This window comes from Plectropomus leopardus, chromosome 9 (genome assembly GCF_008729295.1).
Source record: "Plectropomus leopardus isolate mb chromosome 9, YSFRI_Pleo_2.0, whole genome shotgun sequence".
Classification (NCBI taxonomy): Eukaryota; Metazoa; Chordata; class Actinopteri; order Perciformes; family Serranidae; genus Plectropomus; species Plectropomus leopardus.
In genome coordinates, this window is record NC_056471.1 from 20,931,192 (window position 1) to 20,958,597 (window position 27,406).

Sequence of the window (27,406 nt, forward strand, 5' to 3'; positions counted from 1 at the left end):
ACACACACACACAAACACAGAGAGTGAAAAGCATCGCAGCATCTCTAAGGCAACACGCGGATACACAAGGCTCTGACATTATAAAATCCAGCCTTCAGAACTACAGCTCAGAAACTGCAAGCCAAGTGTGACTGCAGCCAGAATGTGACAGTAAACCCTCTGAACTCTGCAGCCATCTGCCCCCCCGTGTCTGAGCTCCTGCTGCAGCTGGACCTCATATTCACAATACTGGGAAAGAATTATTATAACAGCGCGGGTGGGCGGTTTGTGAACTGAGATGGACACCAGAATTAAAAGAGGTCAAACATGAATCGCTCCAGCTACAAGTGTACAGCAAAAGTCTGAGCTCGACTTTGCAGCAAGAGATGTGCAGTTTGAAAATGACTCAGCTCTTTTAAACACGGTGAGCGGCAAATCTTTTATCACTATTGTCTGAAATATTTAAACTATTGAGATATAAAAAAATATAGACTGTTGGAGTCCAACCTGTGTAAGAGATTATAATTTTCTGACTGGTCTGCAATCTGTGAAACACTATTGAACAATCTGTAATGGGAAACTCACTCAACCACTGACCTACTCACAACCCATATACTTAGCACCCTGTGATGAAGAGTCACGATCAAAAACAAAGACCGCTGATGGATAATCCCAATTAAAGGAGCTCTATATGATATTCAGAGCAAAGATAAAGTGGAGTCATAAAGTACTAAGTAGGGGTCAACCGATACCGATACCCATTTTTAGTAATTAATGAGACTGATAACCAATATTTGGAACCAATATGCATTTACAAAAAAGTGAAAATCTTTCTGTCAATATTTACAATTTGGAATCTAAAAAACTCAACACAAAACTTTGTTTTAATGCCTTTAGCAAATGTTTAATCAAAAGTGAAACGTTCAACATCACATAAAGAAAGTTCCCAGCATTTTTTTTTTAAGTCAAGTGAAAATCTAAATAAAAAATTAATGAAAAAAATAGCTGCCTGATTTTGTTACTGCCCCGTCCACACTTTTGCTAGCTGCTCTGCAGCATGCTCGCTGCATATTAGCAGTTTTGTCAGTATCAATAGATATCACTGTCAACAGAAATCAACAAGTCTCCTTCCGTTGTGCAAAACAATAGACCGTCCTACAACACTTTGTCCATCTCGGCATAAAATAGATAATTTACAGAGCATTAGCGCACTGTCACCATAACAACAACCACATCCTCCGCTGATGATGTAGGGACCGCAGCTCACACATACATAGTGACAGGGATAACTGCAAGCATCACATGGCTAACATTTCCCTACAGTTATCAACAGGTTTAACGGCAGAGTCAAGTCGTTTCGGCGTCGATGTAAGATCAATGGGACGGTGTGTAATGTTATACACTGTGTTGGGTCTTAAGTGGCAAAATATGAAGAGTAAGGATGAGATCACTTTGTGCTGTGTTAGCGTGTGCTAACCGGACAGACAGAGACCGAGACGGCCCTTCTGCACTGCACTGTGTAGAGCGGACGCAAGAGCTGATTGTTGGAAATTAGCTGTTGCTACAGAGCCTCTACCTACATTTTAATATAGGCACATTAAAACACAAATTTAGATGTGCAAACAGAGAGTCACTGCAGGGAGCGCACAGAACTAACAGATATTTTGACTTGTCAAACTAATAACATGATTAATTACTGCACTGCATTGCAATAATTGCTGGAACAAAGCCATTGTTATAAATGGCATTAAAGTTATTAGTTCCACCTGTGCTTTTTCAGCTATGACAAGTCAAATGTCTCCTGTGGAAAATGAAAAATGTTTGTGAATCTGATTAATTTGGGAACAATTAAGAAACAACAGTGTTGCTAATAAATATGCTAATCAAACACATCTACAATATGGTGAGGAATTTTAATCTCTCGGGTTCATTGTCAGTATAGCATAAGAGCCTGAGGACTTCTTTATGGCATTCAAAATTCATGACAAAGTAAGTACAGTAAAAGTAAAAGTTTGTATCTGTCTACAGGGACAGTTTACCCCAAAATCAAAAACACATATTCCTCTTACCTGTAGTGTAATTTATCTCTCTCGATTGTTTTGGTGTCCGCTGCAGGGGTTTTGAGCTCTGTGTGCTCTGATCAGATTTGACTCACACTGGCCTGGGAAGCTGAAACATGAGCAAACAACCCAACAACAGTCATCAGATTTTGATAAAAATACAGCTAAATCTTGATTAGTGCATGCATGTAAACAAGATGTTTGCTTTTTCAAATAAGCCTCACCTAAGGACAAATACACAAATACAGAATGCCTCGAGAAATATTACCCAAACTGATAAAAAAAAATAAAAATATGTTTTTTCTTTTGGCTTAGGGGAGGGTCATACAAGTTTAAATGGCTGTATTTTGTATTTTTTTTAACCACCAATTTTTAAAAACTTGCTCTATTAAAAAAAATCGCCAAAACAACTCCATTTATCATATCCAGGAACTGTAAAAACAGATATTATCATTGGATTTTCACATTTCCAGTGGTCCTCAACACATCACGTACGACAAACGCTTCCGTCAGAAAAATTTAATTTTGTGAAAGTTTATCAAAATCACTTTATTCTACATCTCATTTAAATTTTCACCAAAAATTAACCATTTGCATAAACTAACCAGCAAGTAAGACAAGACTGGAACGCAGAGGTTTTTTCACCTCAGGGATTTTATCTTTAACTTTTTACTTTCATTTTTCAAAAATCTAACAAGTAATTTATAGTGGCTGATGCATTTTCTACCAGACACTCAGAGAAGCTCGAGCATGTCACACTACAGCCTTCCCCCTTCTCTGATAAATAAAGAACAGTCCCTAAGAAGATTTTTGAGACGACAAGTGTCCCGGGACAGCATTACTTTAAAATGATATAAAATAAAATGCTAATAATAAACGTAAACAGAAAGCATGGAATTCACGCCATGTCTATCATTTCCATGACAAACCAAAGTTGAAAGTAGAGCCTAAAATAAGTTTATCCACAATTTCCAGCTTCAGCACTGACTCTGCTTCAGGATGAACGATTTTTCTTTTCACTCTTTCATTTGGGGACCCGTTCACCAAACCACGTCGAAATAAAGTGGCGAAGAACAATTAAAAGACTGATACAGTGTTTGCACAACATAAACTCCTCTTTAAAATACTAATAAAACACACACACACTCGCTAAAAAAATAAACGTGACGCCACAGCTGTGTCCACAGTCACATTGAAACAGCAAGAAGCCGCAGACACGTTACCTGCACGAACACCTCGAGTGTCTCGATAAACCGCTTTAAAATGTTATGAACAGGTAAACGAGGAAAGCCTTAAACTATAAAAACACGACATAAACATCAGGGTTATCTTACCTGTCACTTGTCCTGTACCTTCACGCCGTTAGCAGCATCCTTCAGGGCGCAGACATGTTGGATTAGTGAACGCAGCGGACTGTTTGCTGCTGTTCATCACAAATCTGCCTCCTGCTGGAGCGGAGGAGCAACTGCAGCAACCAGGAGGCGCTGAGGAGGCGCTGAGGCGGTGAAGTCCTGCTCAAGGACACTCCAGCAGCGAGGGTGTTTTGCTCTGTTAACCCTCTGAAAGTCACAGCAACGTTTACCATTTGATTTAGCCTTAGGTTTAACTTCTAAAACCTATGATTTTTATTTCCACAGTGTGATAATATTCAATCACATAGTTGCAGTGGTGTAGTACAACTAATGTAGTCAGGTACTGAACTTTGAAACCTGGATTGACATTATTTTTTTTGTGCTGTGTTCAGACACCTTTCACAACCATAAAACCTTTAAAACCCGAGAAATTTTTTTTTGGTTTTTTTTTAAACATGGGGGGAGGTGATGAGCAAGAGAAGCCTCGCAAGGAAGTTTATTACCTAATTTTGAAAGAAACTTTGAAGGAAACAGTCACAAGATGAAAATGGCCTGAAAATTAGTTTAGGAGAGACAAAATTCTTTAAAAAAAAATATTTATTTTAAATTAGCAGGAAAATGTCCAGAAATGTGTTAGATTTTCTTTTAATTTCCTATTTATATTTTATTTTATTTTATTTTTTTTTTTTTTCTTTATTTCTTTTTTTTTTTTTTTTTTTAAATTTTCTGGTCATTTGTTTTCACTGGGTTTTTTTGTTTGTTTGTTTGTTTTCTACTTTGGGTTATTTTCAGGTCGTTTTCTTGTTTGTTTGTTTGTTTTTTTTATTTCGTATAAAGTTGCTAATTGCCTTCTCCCAGTGTTTCTGAAAGAAAGGTTTCAAATGGTTAAAAGAAGAAAATAAACAAGTTAGATCAAAACCAAAACCAAAAAAACAACAACAGATATTTGAAATGCTTTGCTCTTAAGCTAAAAACCTAATTATCCAACAACTTCTGCCAGGTTTCTATAACCTTTAATGGAAATGCTGTCCCTCGTGCTTATGCTGTTTTTTATTATGGAAGTGTAACAGAATTAATTATAGGATTATTTGGTCCTGGTCACAGGAGGGAGGTTATCAGGCAGCGTAACAACATGAATCTATTTTTTTATTTACAGAGGTTCCCGGAGCCAGGTAACAACATCACTGAACCAAACATTTTAATTTACAGACGGAAACTGGTTGAGCTTATCTGATCTTATTACCACCCTGAGGTGATAACTTGTTAACATTATTTCAAAATGACAAACTTTATAATGAAAATGTTAAAGTGCAGATGAGTATTTAGTCTGTTTTAAAAATGTCTGCCTCTACTTAATCATATATGTTGTCTAAAAATTGTTCAACCCCACTGATTTGAGGGTCAAAATTCAATCTTGACCTTATCAACAGCAGCTGAGAAAATGAGCCCACCACAATGTCTTTTAAATTTAAGAGCTTTCACTAACATTAAAAAAAGACCTCATCAGATGAGGGAGTCTGCTTATTTGCCATGGAAGTGCAGTTCCTTGGCTCCATGGCTGATGAAGATCATGTAATGTAATTGAGAGACCCAGAATGCCCACTTAATGGACTTGTTACTGCTAAAATCACAATAAGGGTTAAAAACAGCAGCTGGCAGTTTGATTTTTATGAGATGCTTTGTGAAAAAGTGAAAACATAATGTAAGTTATAGTGATTTCAACTCATAAAAAGATTAGAAAAGGTATATGTTTTAGCACAATAATAAGTAAACTGGATATAAATATACCCCTATGGTTGATAAAACATGATAAAGTGTCCTCTAGGGAGCCCTTCTAGTGGAGAAAATGTTATGAAGTGCCTTCTCGAGAAAACACTATGCAGCCGGTGACCTCTTTCTTTCTAGGGTTTTGTTTTTGCCCCTGCCCCTTAAATAGCCTTAGCCCGCCACAGCTACAGTTGGGAAACAAGTAATTTAAGTCAGGAGGAAGCTAGGTATAACCAGTGAAAAAAAATATTAAGCCCACACAGGAAGTACCAGGCAGTGATTAATGTAGAAAAAAATACACAAAAGTAAATTAGCCAAGAATGTGGTAACCTATTTGCAAGACCAACATTAATGCAAAAAAAAACGAAAAAGTCCAGCATTTGTTGTTGTGTCACGGATCTGACAGAAAGGTGGATTTAAGGTGTCAGTTTAACTACACCGAACGCTGCCAGTAAGGGTTGCTACTAGCAACAGAAGGTTCAATCGAAATCAACAGCCATGTTGATTGAATGTGTGGCTCAGTTCAAGAGTAAGTTAGTCTATCAAACAAGGGATGATTTTTTTCACAATCCTGAAGTACATCTTCAGGTGCCTGATCTTTAAATAGTACCTGCACCCAGACTGTAAATTATATTTGCACTGCCATGCTTTGTGCACACCCTGCACAGTACAGCCCTTTACAATGCAGTATTGTGCAGCGTAACATCCCGTCGAGTGCTGGAACACACCACAGCTGACTGTGATTTTGAGTGTGTTCAGAGGAGCGTGAACCTTGAAAAAGGCCAGAGTGTAATGCATTGCGTGGAGTTGATCTTAAAGGGCATTTGCATTTTTATGTCTTAATTTTGCAGTTTTACTTTTCATATTTTGATATTATTAACTGTTATCTTTATTTTAAAACACAGTCCATATTTTTAAATAATCATGTTGATGCAAAAATGTCCATTTTTTTGTCTTTTTTTAAACATGTATTTGTGCTTCCTGAGTGTTGCAGTACTTGCTTTTATCCTTTATTTTCTCTTCTCTGTTATGTGCCTAAAACCAAGGCCAAAATAGAAACATGGGTTTAAAGTTGGGGGAAACATCTAAATGGAAAGAATGAACATTTCCATGACAACTGGGCAACTCCATCTGCTAATGAATATGGTTTGACACCACTGAAAACTCCAGAGCAGCTATTGAATGGTGTGGTTACATCTTGTCAACTATGCAGTGGTAGAGAAAGTACTCAGATCCTTTACTTAAATCCTGCATTGAAAATGATACTTTTAAGTTTGTAAGTACAATCAGGAAAATTATAATATATATATATATATATATATATATATATATATATATATATATATATATATATATATATATATATTATTTATTTATTTATTTATTTTTTTTTTTTTTAAAAACAAGCAGGTCTTGATATTTGTGAAGCTGGAATTGTTAAATTTATTTGCATGAAAAATGGCTTAAACAATAATCAAAATAGTTACAATCAATTGACTAATAATCTAGTGTCAGCTGCACTTGTATTTAATGTGTAAAGTAACTCGCAACTAAAGTTATCAAATAATTGTGGAGCATTGTGTATTTCCCTCTGTAGTTTAGTGAAGTAGAAAGCAGTGTGAATGCGAAGCCGTATTTCAAGTACCTAAAATTTGTATCTAATTTATTTAATTGCAGATAATGTAGAAGAAACGTGAAAGTGCCTACACACATACTATAAAGACATTTATTTTTATTAAAGTAATTATTCACATACATCTCACACTTCACATTCAGGATTTCCCTCTTGTGGATGAACTTTTTTAGCTTGTCTCAAATATCTAACTCAAATATTGCTTCAGAGCAAATAAGCTGCTGGCATTAGGAGCCGGTTTACATTTTACATGAAGCAAGAAATATAACCAAAAAAGACCCCAAATGTTTTATTAAAATATTTTATTTGAAATAAATTCAGGTTATTTACAATGATGTTATTTCACGCTTTCTTTAATAGTGATACTGTCCTGACACAGGTGACTGGTATTGTGAAATATTCTATTAAAGAAAACTTAAGGCCAAAATGAAAATCAGAGAAGAAAACACTAACCATACAGAAGTGCTCAAAAGTGACACAAAATATTTTAGAAATTTTAAATTATTTTCCATCAAAACGTGGAGGGTGAAATACAAATCCTAAATACCAAATATTGTTTACTTTCTCCTCAGAGTTTTAAAATAAGAGTGCAATATGCACAGCCGGCTCCCATAAAGAATGTTCCCCGATTTCACTCACATTAAGGTCAGGGGTTAATCACATACAAAGTTTAATTTTACAAAATTTAAAAACAAAGGAAATAAACAAAGTGTTCACAGTAATTTTGAGGTAAAAACGTCAGCAAGGAATGTTTGACAGCGATACAGAAATGGTCGCAAATATTTTAAGGCATTTTAAGAAGTTCAATAAATAATCTGATAGTCTAAAAAATGTCCAAAAAGTACCACTAAAAACACAGTCAAGGATTCACATATCAGTTGGTTGAGTTGGTCACTTTCTGTAGAGCAGCGGCGCTCACGTTTAGGAAGTGCTCATTGGGAAAAAACTCCCTCAATAGGAATGAGAGGAGCATCTGTTATGAGGAATAAAATAAAATCAGAACAATGTTTGTTCATCGAATGGAATAAAACATGAAAACTGGATGGTGACAGAAAGTAAACACTGAAATACTCACATATACCAGTGTTTTGTTTTCTTCACTGTCCTGGAAAAGATTAAAAACAGACTCCATGTCTGTCTTCTTCAGGATAAGGTAGTTTGAATCTAAGGAGAAAACATAAAATTACATTTTAGATGGACTATCAAAAGCCAAAACAACTGGGTGTATCCTTCTGGTGCAGAGAGGCGTCCCCTACATCTGGCATTGATGAGGTCGTGCGCTCGGTCCCTGGTCTCGCTCTTCTCCTCGTCGGAGCGAGGAGGAGGAGGTTCTGCTGGCTGAAAACCAGGCCACTGTTTCTCACGCAGGGTGTCGATGTACGATGCCATCTGCACCTCTGACGGGTTCATCTTGTTGAGGAAAGAGTTGACTTTTCTGGAAAAGAATAGACAATGCGCTATAAAACTCTGTCAGCCAGAGACACTCAACTTGTTTTGCCCCAGAGGCCACTTTTGCAAAAAAAAGGAGGCCAGTTAATAAATAAACATTAATAGTTATCAGCATATATGTTTTTTAAATTACTTGTTTTCACCCTTTTGACATTTGCTGTCCTGCCTAGAGGCAAATCCAATCATTACAGCTTTTTTTTTTTAATTTTTTTTTTTTTAGAACTTCTTTTTTGAATTAATGCTGTGCTATGCACTCTGCCAACCAATTTACATCCTAGGTGCATAAAGCAAACTACCAGTGTGAATATTTTTTTTGTGAATTGTACTTCCTTTCCATCAGAATTAACTAGTATATTCTGTTTTTTAAACTCATGAAATCCTGCTAAAATAGGCTAACTCTAGGGTAACTCCTTAACCATTGACAGTACAGTAGACCAGTGTACAGAGCTCTGCAATAGACGAGTATGCCTTTCTGTGTTTTACTGGTGTGTCACGTTTAATGTCAAAGACAGGCTGGAGAACAGGTGAGTAAACAGTAGAAAGCAGCATGGAGGCCAGTGAAAATGTTTCGGTGGCAACTTATAAAAAAAGTATCTGCACTTATTTAGTCTCTCTTTTTAACATGGTGCAGACTAAATTCAGAACAATGTTTGAGTTCTGCTCGGGTGGAGACGGACGGTATTTTGTGGCGGTGTGTGCAGTGACATGCTGATCAGAGCCAGAGGCGATAAAAACACATGACCACTGGAGAGTTATTTGACTCAGGAGTGAATGCCGATTGTAACCTTTCCAATAACATACAAAAGCTAGATGTTAGAGACTGTTATTGGGGTTTTTTTGTGCAGTGGGAAAGGGGCTTTAGAGAATGTTTGGTCAGATCTGGCACCTGAGCTGTAAGTTGAGTATCGCCGACATAAAGCTTGGAAGTCAGCATCAAACTTACTTTTTCAAGATTGGCATAACAGGTTTCAACATGGCATCAAATATGTTCAGGAGGATGGAGTTCCCTGTTGAGACAGACAGAGAAAATTAGATTTTTCTTCAAGAAAACATCCTACAAAGAATCATATCAGTGTTTCTGCATGTTTTATCTTATTTGGCCAAGAGCCAGAAAGTAAATGTGCAAGCATAAAAATAAAGCTAAAAAGGCTGCAAATCTCTGCAGCTGCAGAGTTGGGGGTTAATGTGTTTTTCCTCATTCAAATCAAGGATGAAGGGTGTCTCCCTCTCTTGCCCTCTACATCTGAGGCATATTTATTGTCTATATAGATAAAATTGTGTTGACCTGTCTTGTAAATTTTCTGTAATTTTGGCACTATTAAAACAGAGTCATTTGATTCAATGTCAGCATTAAAATGTTGATTTATGCAGGTTTAACATGACTAACAATCTAAATGGCTTTAGAAAATCATTGGCAAGCACTTTCTTCTTACCTTTCAGTTAGCCACTGGTTTTTGCTTATTTTAATTTTTTAAATATCCTACAACCAGTATGATCAGGCATCTACGTAAGAGAAACAGTGCATCAAGTTATTAAATCAACCTTATTCTTAGCCGTTTGGCTGCCAGCTGTCAAAGGTGGATTCTTGTCACAAGCACATGAACGCACCACCCAAAAGACTTGTTATAACAATCCGTACTATCAACTCAAAACACCACATGGTGATTAAGAAAGCAGACTAAAGGTTCACTGCAAGGGATTAGCTTTGACAGGCGAGTGTCATGTCTCTACAGGTTGGTTTTCTCATAGTACTTAAATGTGCTAAAACAACTGGCTGTCTAGACTTTAGGAAAACGCATTAATCAATCTTAAAAGCTGCAGTATGCTTTAAAACAAAGGGCCACGACATAGAAAAACATTGACAGGATCCTGAAGCTTTTATAGAGTAACTTCAGTATTTTAAACCCGGACCCTATTTTCCTATTTTTTGTGTCTAAATGACTAATGGAGACAAAAAAAAGAAGTTAAAATTTGTTCAGTATTGCATGAGATCACTGCAGGCAGCAATGTAACCACTCTGGGCATGTTTGCACTGTCAATTCAAATCCGCTTAAAGTGCTTGTTTTTGCCGCTAACAGGCTACGGTTATTATTTAGGTGTCTGACAACATTATGGAGAGGATCCTACAGACCTTTTTATTGAAAAGTAAGATTTCATTAAACACATTTTATTTAACCGTTAATAGCCCTGGAGCGACCTCTTGCTCACTGGGTAGATTTCACACCTAATATAGGTTTAGTCTTTTTTCGGCCTGGGTTCAATTTTGACCAGCAGGCCTTTGCTGCATGTCCCACCTTTCCTATCGATCAAAACTGTACTATAAATAAAGGGACAAAAATGTCCAAAAATGAATCTTCAAAAAACCTGAGCCCAAAAATCACCATCACTATTTCAGCAGACTCCATAAAAATAAACACAAATTTTAACATAATAAACACAATAAAATAATTTTAAAAAGTTCTCAAATTACATTCAAAAATCCAAAGCAAAATAAAAATAAAACTAAAAAAAATACTGGTTCATCAGTCCACTGCTCCAACAATATACAATTCTGGTTTGGTTGAAATAAACCCTTAATTCACCCAAATGGCTTTAGCAATTTTGTGGATGTTTCCGTTTAAATAGAAGGGATCTTACTCTTTTACAAAGGTCTATTCTTATACGAATGCTCTCCAAAATGTTGTCAGACACTTGCAACAAGAATCTGAACCTGTCAGTGGCAAATATTAGCACTTTTTTTGTGTGTGTTTTGTGTTGTTTACATTGAGGGTGCATATTGCCCCAAGTAGTTACATTGCGGCCTGGTTTGCGGCCGCCAGCTGCAGCCCTCTCGCTCAATACTGGAACAATTCCAAAAATTGTTATTAGTCACTTTGACACAAAAACATGAGAAAACAGGGCCCAGGTTGAGGAATACAGAAGTTACCATTAAAATCTGTGAATGATAGTTTAAATGCTGAACAAACCAGAGATTTCTTTCAGCAGATCAAATATGGCTTTGGTCGCCTCCAGCTGCTCCCAGTTGACCTGGCTCCTCTGACACTGGGAGTCCTCCCCTCTTGGTGAAGTACCCTGGTCCTTGACTTTAGCTTTGTTCGCTCCAATTGACATCTTGAAACTTATTTTCTCCTTTTTATGTGACCTTGCACTGAAGTGAAGCCACGACGGGCCTTCTGAGCACTCCTCATGCACACCTCCATTTTGGCTGCAGTGTGGCGTAGAGTCTAAATCAGGCGGGTCTTCGTCACCGGTGGTTTTTGTAGACACCAGAGACTCCTGTGACCTGGATCGGGTCAATCCTTTGAGAATCATTTTAAAGTGAGAGGTTAAAGGATTTTCAGAGTCCTCCGTTTTCTCTTGGGAGCAGTTTTCATTTGAAGACTCAGAGTTAACAGCAGACTGCAGTTCCTTTTCTGTTTCTGCCTCCTCAGGCAGGTCTGAAGGGGTATCATATTGGGAGATAACAATAGTTGGGATTGTAGCACCAGAATCATCACTGCCCTTCTCAGTCGAGGCACCGGAGTTCTCTGAAGGCAGAGCTGTCGATTCTGGATGTTGAGATGCGATGATTTCTTTTGGGGCTTCAGTCTGAGGGCTCGAGCTCTGCAGAGAAAAACAAAGCAATCAGGCTGTGACAGCTGACCTTGAGGCGCTGGCCTTCATAGTAAGACTCTTTTTAACATAGCTCCCTAAAATAACAGGCACCACTGGTGATTTTCACATGACTTATTTTCAGGAACATGTCCGCCTTGTACCTTTTTAAACATGCCATGGCAATCCCAGAATAGATAGGACGAGGGAGAGGACGACGAAGAAGAGTTTATTTGTAGGCCAACAAGGGTGTTATCATCGCCAATGGGATTTTTCCATTGGAGTTTGGATCATTGCAGAAAATAAGCTCTGAGGTAAACAAACGTCTATGACACTAACAGGGTTTGTTCAGCGCGATAATATTGAACACCACTTTTATGATTTTTTGAGGCCTAAATGCAATAATCAGAAGTAAAAAGCTGTTAGGCTATTAACGAACTACACAACTGTCGCATGACTTCGACATCATCACCACAATGAGGCTGTAAAGTGAGTTCGATGTGATGATGTACTGCCTTTTTAAATTCTTCAAAATTCACTATCGGGGTATTTATTGTGAGGTTTTATGTCATAGAACAAAGATTTAAAGTCTCTTGAGCTTGCGTTAATCCCAGATTTATTTTAGGCATCTAATAAAAAAAAAAAAACATTCAAAAGACCCACTGACTTTAAGAGAAGGCAACCAGGCTGAAGTGCTGAACTCATTTCCAGGTTTTAGGACTCATTCCTGCACCACTCTATAGATGCAAACCCCAATTCAATTTTGTACACAGCAGAAGACATCTCTTAATATTTTTAGGAAAATGGTACGTGAGGAGCAATTTTTGTCTGGTACCACTATTTTTGTAATTTATATTTTTGCTGCCAGTCATTCTTGAAAAAATGAGCTTGTTTGGAAACAAAATTATCTGTATTGCTTTATTAAGTCACTTGTCAAAGCATTGGTGCAAATGAAAAACTGTGAACAAGATTAATAGGCTATAAATTATTAGCTGAGTCTTGGCTGACACGAAAACGTAAATGGCCCTCCGATGTTTGGTTTGTCTGTTCTGGGCTCATTCGAAGGTAATGAAACAACAATAATTCTTTCTAGGTGATTATACACCAAAGAAAACATACTCATTATATTCTTTTCCATTTCTGCCAATATATCCCCCTAAATCCTACACACTGGACCTTTAAGTCCAACTGTGCAAAAACACAAGCGGTCAGACCATCAGACAACAGTCATGCCAACAGTTTATTTTTATATAAGTTATTTAAACCACTTTGTTTAGAGTAAAAACCAAAAGTGAGTGATTTTAGTAATACTCCCTCACTGCACAGAAAACTGTGTACACAACCATGGGAAGTAGGTCAGTGCTGAACCAGAGTGTGTAAACTATGAAGGATGTTTACACTGGACAGTTTGAGTAATGATTTTACCATTCGTCTTTGTTCTTTCTCCTGGGAGTTTGATTAAACCCCCTCCGATCGTTCCACTGCGCTCTTGTTCCATCAGACAACAGATTTCAAAAACTACCTCAGAAATTACAGCCATAGAAAAGCCAAAAGCACAAAAGTAAGCCCCAGGTTGAAATGAACCACAATCATCTTTTAAGATGTCGACTTAAAGAAAAGCAGATTCCTACCTCCTCTTCCTCGTGACCTGGAGTCAGGAAGTAAGCCAGGCCGCTCAGGAGGCCCCACACGCCTCTGTAATGTTCCTCCTCATTCAGCAGTTTGTCAAGTGGGCAGAGGAACTGGAAAACCGGTTGAGTGTGGCCGATCAGATTATCAGAAACTAACTCCTAGAGAGGAAAATAAAACGCTGAGTCATGAGGATTGTGATAGAAGTGTATTTCTGTCAGCACATCGGATTTTTATTTTTTCTTTCACCTGCAGGAAGCGCTCCATTGATATTCTCGCTTCTTCTTGGACCTCGTCATTGATCTCTGACTCCTCCAGCACCAGGATCGGGGGCAGGCTGGTAGAGTCCTGAGAAAAAGTGAAAAATAATATGTGTTTGACAAGAAAGCTTCAAGAATTAAAAGCACTTGGTCGACCACAGTGTTTTCGACATCAAAAATTTTAAAACTGTATAACCACAAATTCAATAAGTTGAATTCCAGACTTGTGAAAAAATAGATGTGGTTTGTTTTCACAACAATGCTTCCCTCTGGCTCATGGTGAATGCTGACAGTTAGCAGTAAATAAAACTCTCATCTCTGAAGTCAAAAAGAAAAATTTCTTCTTACAGTCAACAAACGTCATGATGTCTATTTGTTGAAAATCATCTGTTAAATTGTGCTGTAGAGATTCCTAACATTGGACACCAAAAGTAAATTTGTCATTTTAAAGTGCTGTTCTCCCATCTCTCTCAACACTGACTGTTTAAAGTAGAGATTGCAATTTAAGATTTAATTTTAAGCAATTTAATTGCAATCCCTACTTTAGATTTTTTATATGTAACAGCAGCTGTTTGAATGCACATATGGGACATATTGAATATACTTAGACACTAAAAGCAAGGTGATATATTCTGATTTTTAAGATATAATTTTAAGAAACTGTCACAGTGAAAAGACCACACCACCATATCCATAACAAAAGGTTAATTTTTTTTACATACAATCAGAACAGTGAGATCTGCATTTGTAACTATTATACTCCTTGTAATATCCAACATCATAGAAATATTTTTTGTGTAGTCTGAGCAAAGGAATTAACATTTGCCTATATCGCAAATAAATAAATAAATAAATAAAAGTGCTTGCAGTAAACAAATTAAGAGGAGACTTTTTAAACACTTGAAAATTGATAGTGTTTTTGAGAATCGATAGTATCAAAAAACATACTCAAGTGAATCAATACTTTCTTTTTTTGGTTGTTTTTAAGACCATTTTTGCTTTTATTGAGAGGACAGGAGAGGGGGGATGACATACAGCAAAGGGCCACGGGTGAAAACTGCAGAGGCCTCAGCCTATTTGAGGTGCACAGGTGAGCTAGAGGTTTCTTTGAGATTAAAACTCTTCACTTTCCTTCTTTAATACCAACATGTCCAAATTGACACTAAAACTGTTTTTTTTTTACATTGTACCTCCAACACACTGACTTCTATTGAACTGTGTTTGCCCTGTCGTTGCTCTGATTATTGCCTTGATTACTTCTGTGCTTTCTGTCTGCTGGTTCAGATCTAAGAGAAGTAGGTTCGTGACAGAAAGTATGAAGCACTGATTCAAACATTAAATTGTTGGATGAAACTCCAGCTGGCACCCCAAAAACATATAGGCAATCTGCTGTAGCTGTAATTGTTGCTCCTGTTTATACCCGTCCTGAAAAGATTCCTTCCTAATGAGAGTCAATGTATGAGATAGAGGCGAAGCTCACAGACCTTGTTCTCTGTAAAAATAAATTCAGAAGCTCAGCTGGAGAAAATATGAGGCCTCGGCTGTCTCTTTTAGAAAAATCAAACGGGTGTCTTCCATACCTATTCTTTTTTTGTGCAAATGTTTTGTATTTGTGAGAGGATGTTATCTCTTTTTGGCCAGTACGGAGAGGAAGAATGATTAAAGCGACCGACACTGTTTCACTGTGAGTATTAATTTAAAATAAGTGAAAGCTATTCTTTATATAGACATTTGATCGGAGGACACACTTTGCCTGCTCATTCATTCCCACCCTCCCACACTCATCCTGACAAGTATTTGTCCAATCTGTTCTCCAGGCAGAGACACGCTGAAACAAGGACTGTATTTAGTCCCTAAAATGTTCTTAAATATTACTAATAGAATTTACAACTTTGTCATCATACAGGGATAATCTCCACTGCGTGTCATGATAGTTTCGTCACTAGTTTGCAACTCAAGCCAATGATTGAAATGTGTCCTATTCATTGAAATTATCAGTAGTCCTCTGCTTACTAATACAACTCAGTTTGGTCAAAGGCAGGTGATGCAAAGCCAATAACAACTGGGCATGATGTTGCTTTTTCCACTTTAAGAAATGTTTTTTAAACAAATATGAAAAAGTTGATCCACAGCTGAAAGCTTTGGTATGCAACAGGCCCTTCGTAATTAAGGCCTTTACTTCAGGGCTATTCTATTACAATTTACATAGAGGCTGGATTTTAAAATTGGAAATGTGGAAGGGCCAGACATTTTCAGTAGCCTATTAAAACCCCCTTTTTCTGATTTTAGTATGAAACATTTTAAATAAATACAAAGAAGTGCAGTAAAAAAAATAGCAATGTGTATCATTTCACTTTTCAAATAAAAATCTGTACCTGTGGAAGCATATCTGACGCAGGCACATCTCAAAGTACAGAAACAGAATAAAAAAAGGTATCAGTGCACAGAACCACAAACTTCATTTTGTTTTCTATAAAGGCAAAAAAACAGGGTTTGGTAAAAGACAAATGCAGCTTTTTTTCCCCCTGTTCAACACCAGGCCAGATGTTTTGAACTACTGTGTGCAGTGGTTGGGACTGGGTCACGTGAGGAAATGTTTTGTGAGTGACATGATTGGCAGTGTCACCGTACATCCTGCATGATCAGTACTGCACATGTGCAACTCAACAGAGATGAGAGAAGACGCAAGATGGCTCACTTTTTAACTATTTCCAGGCACTATGTGTTGTTTACATATTTTGTCACATTTTCCTATGCTGGGCCACTTGGAGGTTGCTTCTGGGCAGTATGTGGCTCACGGCTGCCGATTGAATAGACCTGCTTTACTTCATATTTCAACACAGCAAACTAGGTTTGCTTTTACTTACAGTTTGCAGACTTAACACTGAGTTGCCAGTTTATTAGGTACACTTAACTAGCATTCAAAAAGTACGCAGTTAAAACAATCAAAAAGTGAATCGAACAATAGCCAAGCATCAGGGAGAAGAAAACACTGAGTTTGTCAAACGTATGTATGACTGTTAAAAAAACAAACAAACACACAATACAGGCAGACGAAGAGTTCCCGATGCAATATTTAAAGGAAATGATCTGCTCAAATTCATCTAAATTACTTGTTTTACACAAATTTCTTATAGTTATTACATTTTCTTTTGGGGTTAATTGCAGTTTATAATTTCTTCTGTACTGTCCTTAATATGTATTAAATATAATATCAAAATCTATAAAATATGCCATTCGGTCAGGGGTTGTCAGTTTACACAATGTTAGAAAAGGGTTCCCTTAAGGAAAAAGGTTTGGAACCGATGAGTTAAAAGAAGCAAATGATACATATAATATTTTTTTTAAAACACACAAAACATGGTTTTCCATCTGCCTTTTACCTGCCATCTGTTGCGGAAGTATATAACGTCCATGTAGGACTTCCTGATGTCCCACTGCAGGTTTTCGGGGCTGCCCTTCTCCTCCAGGTGAATGGTGAAGATTAGCTCCCCATCCTGCCAGTTGGCCTAAAACACAGTCAACAGACAACACAGTCAACTCCTACTCAAATCTCCAGCTCAAACATTAACATACCGTCCAAGGACAAGCTTTTACAGAGCCTCGACAGACAGATAACAAGCCTCCAGGACACACTGTCACTGATATTTATAACTCACACGAGGGATGCTGACAGCCCAGCGGCCGACGCGCCACATCTCATACGACAGCTTGAATTCCATCATGTCCTCTTGGACGCTTGTCAAGTAGTTCTCCAGATCACTGTCCTCCTAATGGTGTTGAGCCAAAAAAAGCGACAATGAATCCGTCATGTTTCACAAATTGTCATCTTCAGTTGAAGACGTTTCATTATTTCTGCAGCCGACTCACCCTGTCAGAGTCCTGCTGGCTGTGAATGGAGCCCTCTCTGCTGCTGACATCGTCCTCGTTGGACACGTCTCCCTGGATTGCCATGATCCGCAGCACCAGCTCCTGCTCCATCTTTTTCATCTTCTTCTTCTTGGCCTTTTTAGACTTCACCTTGTCCATAAGTTTGGACCATCCCTCTTTTAACTTGTTAGCTGAAAATGACAACACATACAAAAGGTCAGAGAAAATCCCACAACTTGTGTCATCAGTTTTTTACTTTTTTTGCTTTACGGTCTTTTAGACCCATTTTCTTTGTTGTATACACCAAAGCGCTACTGCCTATTTCAGTGGCCCTGAGGGTCAAAACACTACAGCATTTTAAAAAAAACACTTCAACTTTTGTTTTGTTTTCTAAAATGTTGCTTTGTTTTGTGAAATGTCGGTTTGTTTTGTGAAATGCCGGTTTGTTTTCTGCAATGTTGCTTTGTTTTGTGAAGTTATTTTGTTTTCTGGCTCTCTGAAATGTTGTTTTTAAACATTGCTTTGTTTTGTAAAATGTTATTTTGTTTTCTGAAACGTTGTTTTTCGTTTTGTGAAATATTGTAGTGTTTGTGAAATGCTGTCCCTGTCTAGGAAAATGTAGTGTTTTGGGAAATGTTTTTTATTGGGAAATGTAGTGTTTCAAACCTCATGGCCACCGTAGAGTATTGTACATTGTGAGAATAGCAACGCATTCTTGACCTTCACCTTTTATAACAATGAATGAATTCTGTATGTTTTTCTGCACTGTTATGAAGTGTAGCCACGTTTGAGCACCACTATAGCTGGAAATAAAGTGAGAACTAAAATTACCACTGTGTGGTTGTATGCCTCCACCAACCAGAACAATTACCATTTACATCCATGTCTGCCCAGAATATGCAGCCACAACAGCAGACAATGCTTCAAATATTGATGTTGCTTCAAAGAAGCTACAACATGGATGTTTCACAAACAACTTCCCCCCGGCACCACAGAAGATCTAAAAAATCACCACTGTTTTAAGATGGACGCCCAAGATTAGCATCACCAATTATCTGATCAACGGTCTCCCCTTCTGTCCCTGAAGGACGACCAGAGTTGTCATAGTTTTTCATTTTTCAATAGTTTTTATTTTTATTTCATTTGTTAATTTTGGTATTTAGTTCAGTTTAGTTAAAGTTAGTGCACTAGAATAAACAAAGGGCTCTGGTTTAAACTGATTAGTTAGTTTCCATAGTGACTTTGCTAATTTCAGTTTAGTCGTTATTATATAAAAATGTTTAGTTTAGTTAGCTTTTATTAGTTTCAGCAGTAGTTTTCTTTTTAAAAAATATTATTACAATATGGGGGGCTTTTGTCAGGGGTAAGCTTTTAGAAGTTCAGAATAGCTATCACTACAATACAAACACTTTGTGAAGGCAGTTGACTCACAGTCATGCAGAAATCGCTGTGTCCTCCTCAGTCCCAAAAGATGCATCCTCACGCCTGTTGTGTTAACAAATTTGACCAAATTCACAAACACTAAACACATTTCCTGATATATATTTGAAATTTATATTAGTTTTGTAAGTGCACAATATCGTTTCAGTTAGGTTTTGTTTTTTCACTTTCTGTTAAATAATCTATTTTTTCACACCTAGTTTCAGTTTTTAGTTTAGTTTTAGTAAACTATTATAATCTTAGTTATGGCATTGAATAATGGCTAGGAAAGTGTTTTTGCAGAACATTATGATATCAAAGAAAAGTTGACCTTTGACCTTTGACCTTTTGGATATAAAATATCATTTTATTCTATTACACATTTGTTTGAAATTTGTTCACAATTACTGTATGAATTCTTCAGTTATGGCAAAAAAACATAGACTGTATAAAATACTGGGCGTAGCTACCATGAAGTCACCCACTGGTGCGTGGACTCCCGCTTTGATGCCTTGAGTTTGGCAATTCAGTCACTTCAACCTTTGTTTTTTGGAGCCAGAGGATGCTGTATTTGGACGAGAGGTTGGAGCTGTGGAGGAGCGAGCGAGCACCTCGCAGACAGCGGCTAACTCACGTGGCCTAACCCTTTATTATGCATAACTTTGAACCATAATAAAATGTAAATGGGTGACTTTGAAAAAAAATGTAACCACTGAGCAGATGTCATGAATGTTGAAATTAGCTATAAAGACCAAAAGTGTTGCTTGTACCAAGCTGTAAACATGTTTATTTCTGCTGTAAAGTTGGGCATTTTATCATGGGATGTTATGGGGATTTACTATGTTTTGAAGCCACCCTCAAATGGCCATTAGAGGAACTGTTTTCGCCACTTAGTTTTTCAGCCTCTGCGATTGCTGTTGCCAAACACGTTTTGTCAAGTCACAGCGACCTTTGACAACCAAAATCTAATCGGTTCATCCTTGAGGTCACGTTCACGAGGATGAGACTTAAGGACAGACGAACTAAAAACATAACTTGCGTCGTGTCGTCAGAGGCATAAAAAAATCACCAGATATAATCAACATTTCATTAGGCATGTAAGCAACGTAAGCATGATTAGTAATCAAAGTTACACTGTAATAATCAATGTGATGGCCTACTAATGAATAAACATCCCATCAGATTTAAACGATTCTTACCAACAGATTGTTGGGTTTTTTTTTCTCAGAATAATGATCATTACAGAAAATACACATATTTGTCACATCACAGGCTTCATTACCATGGCATCATCAATTCTTATTGAGTCGTTATTGTTAGATTGTTTGCAATACAAAGAGATAGAGGTTGCATGAAGACAACAGAAATTATTTGGCATTCAGCTTGCTGTTTGTGTAATTAGCTGTCTGGACCGACAAACAAAAGAAACAGGGGATTAATTATGCACTGGAAGGGAGGCTGGTAACGAAAATTATAATGTCACGTAGCTGACAACACATTGCTATTCATCAAACTGTTGTACGAGACATTATGCAAGCACAGGCCTCTATTCTCTAAACACCCACAAATGACTCCATCTGCGTTCCTCAAGTCTCCATTATCCTCATCTGAAATGTTTTCACACTCAAAGCTGAGAACCGGGTCAGAATCACGTCCTGCAGGTTAAAGAGTTTTGAATACCATAAGGCTTTAATTATAACAACAATTCAAAACACACCTTTTCTTTTGGCCTTGATCCTCTTTCTGGTCGAAATCTCTGCCTCCTCTGAGCTCCTAGAAATAAATAAAAAAAAACAGCCACCAAACAAAACCAGGTCAGCTCCAATTTCAAACACAGAAGGTGGCTCTTACAGCCGCTGCTTAGAGGCCAACTGTGACTAGGTCAGGCCAGCAGGGTGCAAAAGATGACAGCCACTCACACTTCACTGCCTTCGCCCTCGCCTTCGCCCTCCTGTGAAGCCAGAGAGGTTTGATCGAGGTCTGATCCACACAGCTCCTCCACAGAGCCTTTGGGGGTAACGCTGTCCAGCTGGCTCACCACCAGCTGGTTCAGGTTGTCGGGGTCCGACAGCCATGTCACCAACAGACCCAACCCTGAGGAAAACAGCCAACACACTCATTCTAAACTCTGTTTGTCAGGATAGAGACACACACTAAAATCAGGAGGCACAACATTCAAAGCTGACAATTTTATTGGATAATAACGAGTCATATATGAGTTCTCTTAATTTAGCTGCGCAGTCAGTTATAATAGCCTCCTCAATCAAACCTTAAAAGGAATAGTTTAACAATTTCCCAAATTTGCTTTCTTGACCCGAGTTAGCTGAGTTAGCATTGCATTGAATTATAGGGGACCCATAATGATCATTTTCAGATTCATATGTGCATGTTGGGTTTCTACTGGGATATATTTACATGTTTTAATGTTAAAACAAAAATTGAAAAACTTCATTTTTGCTGGAACACCTGCACTCATCATCTTGCTGATATGCTCCATTTTAGTGCCTGTCTTCTTAACCACCCTCCCAAAAAAGCCCAGCCTGCTCTGATTGGTCAGCGTTTCGGGGTTTTCTGCATCTCAGCATCTCTGTACCTTCACTTACACTAGACGTTATACTGTAGCCAGATTACCAAAAACATCAGAAACAGAGTATTCAGAGAGGTCTGAAGCCTGCGGGTATTTGCTCAAAGGGATTACTTTTACAAACGTTCATATGGCCCTAAAAATAAAATCTCTGAGTTTTTCACACCAAACTTCATTTACAATTTTAATCAATTTTCTTTCCCTCTTAAGAACAAACTACAAATGACAAAAGAAATTATGCAAAACAAGTTTTGCTTTTATTTCAGCGATATAAATTAGCAAAGGCAAACTGAAACATGTAGAGGGCTTCAAGTCAATATTGCATATTGTACCAATTTGCAGTTGAAACAGTAGAATATTGAAAATGACCAATTCTGAAATTATACAATTGTCATTCAACATTAGTTCCATGTTAACAAATAATGTTAATGGTTGTGTTAAAATCACTGGCCCACAGGTCTGTTGTAGGAATAAAACTCCTCCAGCTCTCTCGCCATCTTTCCACATGTACAGTTGTACAGATATGGCAGGGCAACTTTCGCGTAATACTTGCGGCTTGTAAAACATACATTGGGTCAATAGTTTTCATCATGTGGGTAAACCCTGGCTTTTCCACTGCATATATGGACACTGTATCTTTTGCAATATGCAGCACGACTGCATCAGTAACAGCTTTGCACCAGGTCATTTTAGCTGGTGTTTGTGGGTTGACGCGGTCTTTGCGACGTGGTGCACCTCAGAGTGAGACATATTTGTCCCACTTAGCTGCATGCCTCTGTTTGAGGTGTTGAAATGAATTGGTTGTGCTGCTACCGTTAGTTTCAACAATGGTTTGTTTGAGATCTGACGCTGCAAAACTGAACTAGTTCCGAACGAGCTTGTGCTTTTTGTGGGAACATAGTCTTCATTGTTATTAACCCTTACTGTCATGTTGTCGTGTGTGCGTATGCATATCTCTGGATGGGGAGCACGAGGGGAGGGCGCAGCCCACTGTGACCTACACATGACCAAAGGGAGTGGCCGAGGAGAAAAACTAGATCTGTATTTTGAAAAATTATCCTAAACCACAAATTCGAATTAATCGATAAAATCAATTTATCGCCCAGCCATACATCACTGCAACACTAAGAGCATGATAGGTCCCCTTTAAGACTGGAAACAGTTTGTCTCTGTCCAGAGGTAATAAAATGCACCTACCAGGACATCTAAAGCACAATAATTTACACATTGCATCTCGTCTGTTTAATAAAAGTTTTGTCTCTCTGTGCAGGAGAGCCAATACTTGTATTTCTTAAAATGTCATATTGCTACTCTAAATCAGCCCTCTTTAACATTTCTTTTGACTTTCATGTCATGTGTAGTTGAGAGTAAGCGGTAAAATTCATCAAAAATATTCGGCAAAATCAGAACTGCCATTTTCACTGTCAAAGCGAAGCCCTGTATAATTTGCCAACTCTTCCAAATCATTGCAAACACTCAATTATACATCTATGGACAAAACTATTTGGGCAGAAACGAGCCGTCTCTTGCTGCAAAGATGAAAACATGCAGATAATTTAACCGCAGCTGTAAAAATCACTTATTGTAAGTGAGATACATGCATAATTGCAAAAACCGAGCACACAGCAAGACTCCCTCGAGATAAGACTTTTTATCTGTTACTAAAAAAAAAAAAAAAAAAAAAAAAAGACAAAACCCTAAAGGGAGTTGGCAAATCATTACGGAAATGTGCCTTCCTTTTATGCAGCCCAAAATTCACGTCCTAAGCTCCACAATGCCACTGACAATAAGGGATTACATACAATTCACACTTGTAAAAGAAGTTCTGGGAGGCTTAGGCCTTATGTAAGAGTGTATTCCTGCAGAGAGAGAATTTAATGCTTTCTTACCCTTTAAGGCGACTATCTCATTTAAGGCACAGCGGTTGACTTCTTGGCCCCAGAGAGATTCAGGAAAAAGGTTACGTACCAGAGCATCAGAAAACTCTCTGAGAACCGCAATCTCCTCGGCTCTGGAACTAAACAAGAGCTCCCTGAAAGAGAAAGAAAGGTGATTATAACAGTACTGGATTATAGATGTTTATCATCACACATCTCTGATAAATCGCTTGATCTAAATCTTAATCTGATGTACTCCATTCAACATAAAAACAACCATTAGGATGTCACTGCAGGTATGATCCAATAAAAATGAGGTAAATTATTCATAGGTGATAAAGAATATGGAGGTATTTACAGAGTTCAGACACATTACTGAGTAACTGAGGCAGCATGAATTCTTAGAAAAAGTCGGTGTAAAGTCTCACCTGTCAGACTGCTTCGCATTATGCAAGTGCTGGGTTAAAATGCGAATGGAGCCCACAACCGCCTGGCAAACATCAAAGTCTTTGGCCCTCTCAATGATCCGGTCGATTACAAAGTCAAACTCCCTGCTGAGCACCTGGTGCAGAGGCTGGTGCTCGCGTACCTCGGGAACGCTGTACCAAGGCAGGACCAGCTGGGCGTAGGCGCACTCGAACACTGAGGAAAGCAGTCACAAAGGAAAATTCACAGTAACACTAAACTCCCACGCTCTCCTGCTGAACATCAAACTAGAACACTGCAGAGACTTTAAAGCTTGTTAAATTCAAGCTCTGTTTTTTTTGGGGGGGGGGTTTGCCTTACTCTTTGGTCCAGAGCTCCTGTCCAAACTATTCAATTTAAAACTCAGCACAAATATCCATGACAGGATTTCTCTCTGAACTTGATGAAGACGGGTCCCTCCGGAGAGCATGTTTTATTTACAGCAACATAACGTTATTTATATATCATATAGAGAAAAGCTGAGAAAACCAGCTAAAAGCGCTGATGCGAGGCTTTCACACAGTATCTTGTTTATGTCTGTAAACCATCGGAGTTGCTTTTTAAACGGTGAATTATTCATATTTTCATTGATTTACAGGCATACATAGACTTTCAATCAAAAAGGCACAAAAACGAGTTGAAAAAGAGATCCCTTTAGATTTAAATAGACATTATTATATATTTATGTGTTACATTTTTCAGTCATATTTGGGTTTAGAAATAGTGGAAACATATTTTTTACAACCTAAAACTGCTCTATAGTAATATATTGAGTTATTTGGAATAAAGATTTTCACATTTGGGTTCCTGGCAGCTTTATACATTGAGGGTAACTTCAGTATTTTCTTATGTCTTTGGGTCGAAGTAACTATTGGGAATAACAGTTTTTTAAATTGGTCCAGTACTGACTGAGACCGCTGCAGCTGGCAGTGGCGTACAGGTTACAATGCTATGTTTAGAGGCAATTGTGCATTGTCAGCATACGTCCAAGTGCGTGTCTTTGCCACTGACAGGCTCAGGCTGTTATAAGGGTCTGAGGACATTATGGAAAGGATCCCTGAAGAGACACGCTTTTTTATTAAAGAGTAAGATCCTTTTTGTGTAAACAGAGACAGCCCTGAAATTGCTATTGGAAAACCCACAAGACTACATTTCAATAAACAAGTATTTAATCATTGTAAAACACCCGTCATTCAAAAGAAACAAGATAAAATTCATAAAAACTGTCTTGCTTCATCTTTCCACTGTTGCAACTCTGGTTTGGTTGAAATTAACTCTTACTCAACCCAATGAGGAGTGAAAATCTATCGGTGCTTAAATCATTGTTTATTTGAATGGGGTTTTGTGGGATTGCTAATAGTGATGTTGAGGCTGTTTCTGGTTGAAAAAAAAAGGGATCCTCCTTTTTAGCACAAAGGTCTACCTCTTTAGGGATCCTTTCCATAATGTTGTCAGGCACATATTACTTTTTTGGCACTTTGATCACCACAAGCTGAGTGCCATCTAGTTTCATTATGTTCAAGAGGAAACAGACATCTCTACGGCTGATATCTAATGCTTGGCAACTCACACCAAAACAATCTAATAATTACGTACAGGTAAGAGAAAAATATGTATTTTTGATTTTTGGGTGAAGTGTCCCTTTAAACTGACAATATGAGAAGAAAGATTTTAGCTGAGTTTTTAGCTGAGAATGGCATGTATGTGGGGTATGAATAGTTTTAAAGATGCAAAAACACAAAGGAATGCATAGCAGGCAAAAATGAACCATAATCAACCTGGACTCCGGAGAGATAACAGCTCATTATTTTGAATATGCGTGCTATATTTAGCACTGAAAAAAACAATTCCTGTCAAGGCCAAATAATTGCAAAAAGCTTATTTCACCTTCTCAATTCCACGGTTTTTCAATGGATTTCAAGGTCTAACCTGAGCCATGAGAATTTGAATGTAGATAACATGATGAACATGTTTAAAGCAACTTTTTCTTACAAAGAAACTGAGCTCACAGTTCAGTCTTAAAGCCTAACACAAACCAATTAAAGTAACCACAATATACACAAAGTCAACAAAACTGATACTGAAACATGATATCGTATTTCCTGTTCAAAACATCACAGACTTTCGTGACCTATCCATTGAGATGGTATGTTTTTCACATTTTCTATCTTTCCTAAAAGCCCCTCCTCACTTCATGTAACATGAGCTCCAGCTGCAGCTGTGTCTATGCAAAACTGTCCTTTTCAACTGTTTCAAGTCAAAACAAACTTAAAATGTGCTGCCAAAACACCCTGAAGTCAAGAACAGAACCTTGATTTGTTTTATTTTTTTCTTTGACATTGGCTTATATCTCCACGCAAAGTGTTTCTGGACTGCAAAGTCAAAATGTGTACGTCACTTAAAAGTACATTTTCTACATGCCTCACCTTGTTGTAGAGAAGTCTTTACATGTGGATACTCAGACTCCAATGGCTCAGCCTGCTCTCTGCTCTCTGCATCTGTCAAGCCACCAAATAACTTTCCCTCGGCAGTTTCCTGGAACACACAAAAACTATAAGCAAACTATAAAACAATAAGATTGAGAGCAGAGTAAAAGCCTTTAACATCAGATGCTGAACTCTGGGTGACAGTGAGGGATGTGATGGGTAAAAACAAGTTCTCCAGGCCGCAGTACTAAAAAAAAATGCACCTCAGGCTATAAGTGCTAACACTTCAATATTTGACTTTTACAAACACTGGGGTATTTGTGTAACATGACCTGTTAATACAACAAACAAGTTAAATTGCTGACCTATTTTTAGGCATTATTACATTAACAATACTAATGTTAAATAGACTTATCTCGCTTATTAAGCCACAAAGCGCCTTTTAAAGAGGTTTCTCATAATGCATCTCAAGCGCACATGCTTAATATTTCACCAATTAAAACATGACTCGGTGCGATCATGCAACAGTGCTCGTAAAAACTCTTTCTGCAACAAAAGCCAAAGTAAAGGGATGCAATTTATGTTTAATACCTGGAGTGAATTTTCCTTTGTCTCTTCATCAGTTTGGGTGCTGCTCTCTCGCCCACTGTTCCCGAATAAAAGCGGAGTAGTAAAACAAAAGAGAAAGCACAAAACGTACTGTGTCACCGTGCGACCGCAGTCTGAAAAATACCACACCAAGCCGAGGGTTATGGCGATGGAGAGGCGCCATAGATACATCTTCTTTTCTTACAAGACGCTCGTCTCTCACACATTAAGCCGACGTGTGATGAACATATCCGGAGCTGGTTCGTTCACCCACATCTTTAGTTCACACCGAGAACAAGCGTCAAAGCTGTTTCCTCGAAAAACAAACTCAAACCGCGGAAAAAAGCAACTTTATTCAGCTGGTGAAAGCGGAGCTGTGATTGGCTGCGGGAAGTCCCCGCGTGCCTGTTGTTGATTGTAACAGGATGCCATCTACAGGTTACAGCTTTACCTGACA

The 27,406-nt window shown here is 37.9% G+C and overlaps 2 protein-coding genes across 3 annotated transcripts in view; both read right to left on the reverse strand.

The window, feature by feature from the left end:
* The window catches only part of mrpl11 (mitochondrial ribosomal protein L11), a 52,921-nt gene extending 49,460 nt beyond the window's left edge, over positions 1-3,461 (reverse strand). Inside the window, exons 1-2 of the mRNA XM_042493193.1 lie at positions 3,374-3,461; positions 2,049-2,148 (exon numbers count right to left, since the gene is read on the reverse strand). The gene's annotated coding sequence lies outside the window, so the exon portion shown is untranslated. The remainder of the gene's footprint in view (positions 1-2,048; positions 2,149-3,373) is intronic.
* Positions 3,462-7,444: 3,983 nt separating this feature from the next.
* si:rp71-46j2.7 lies at positions 7,445-27,280 on the reverse strand. 2 transcript variants are annotated; one of them, XM_042493583.1, is made up of 16 exons: positions 26,953-27,280; positions 26,362-26,470; positions 23,899-24,112; positions 23,483-23,625; positions 20,929-21,103; positions 20,727-20,782; positions 17,591-17,781; positions 17,380-17,490; positions 17,104-17,229; positions 13,710-13,808; positions 13,463-13,621; positions 11,207-11,843; positions 9,184-9,247; positions 8,048-8,226; positions 7,867-7,955; positions 7,445-7,764 (listed from the first exon to the last, which is right to left on the reverse strand). In XM_042493583.1, exons 1-16 carry the CDS (start codon positions 27,139-27,141, stop codon positions 7,666-7,668), a joined length of 2,640 nt encoding a protein of 879 aa, XP_042349517.1. In that variant the 5' UTR covers positions 27,142-27,280; the 3' UTR covers positions 7,445-7,665. The 2 variants fall into 2 exon arrangements, with proteins under 2 accessions (XP_042349517.1, XP_042349518.1); XM_042493584.1 differs by lacking the exons at positions 7,445-7,764; positions 7,867-7,955; positions 9,184-9,247 and having other exon boundaries at positions 8,103-8,226.
* Positions 27,281-27,406: the final 126 nt, after the last annotated feature.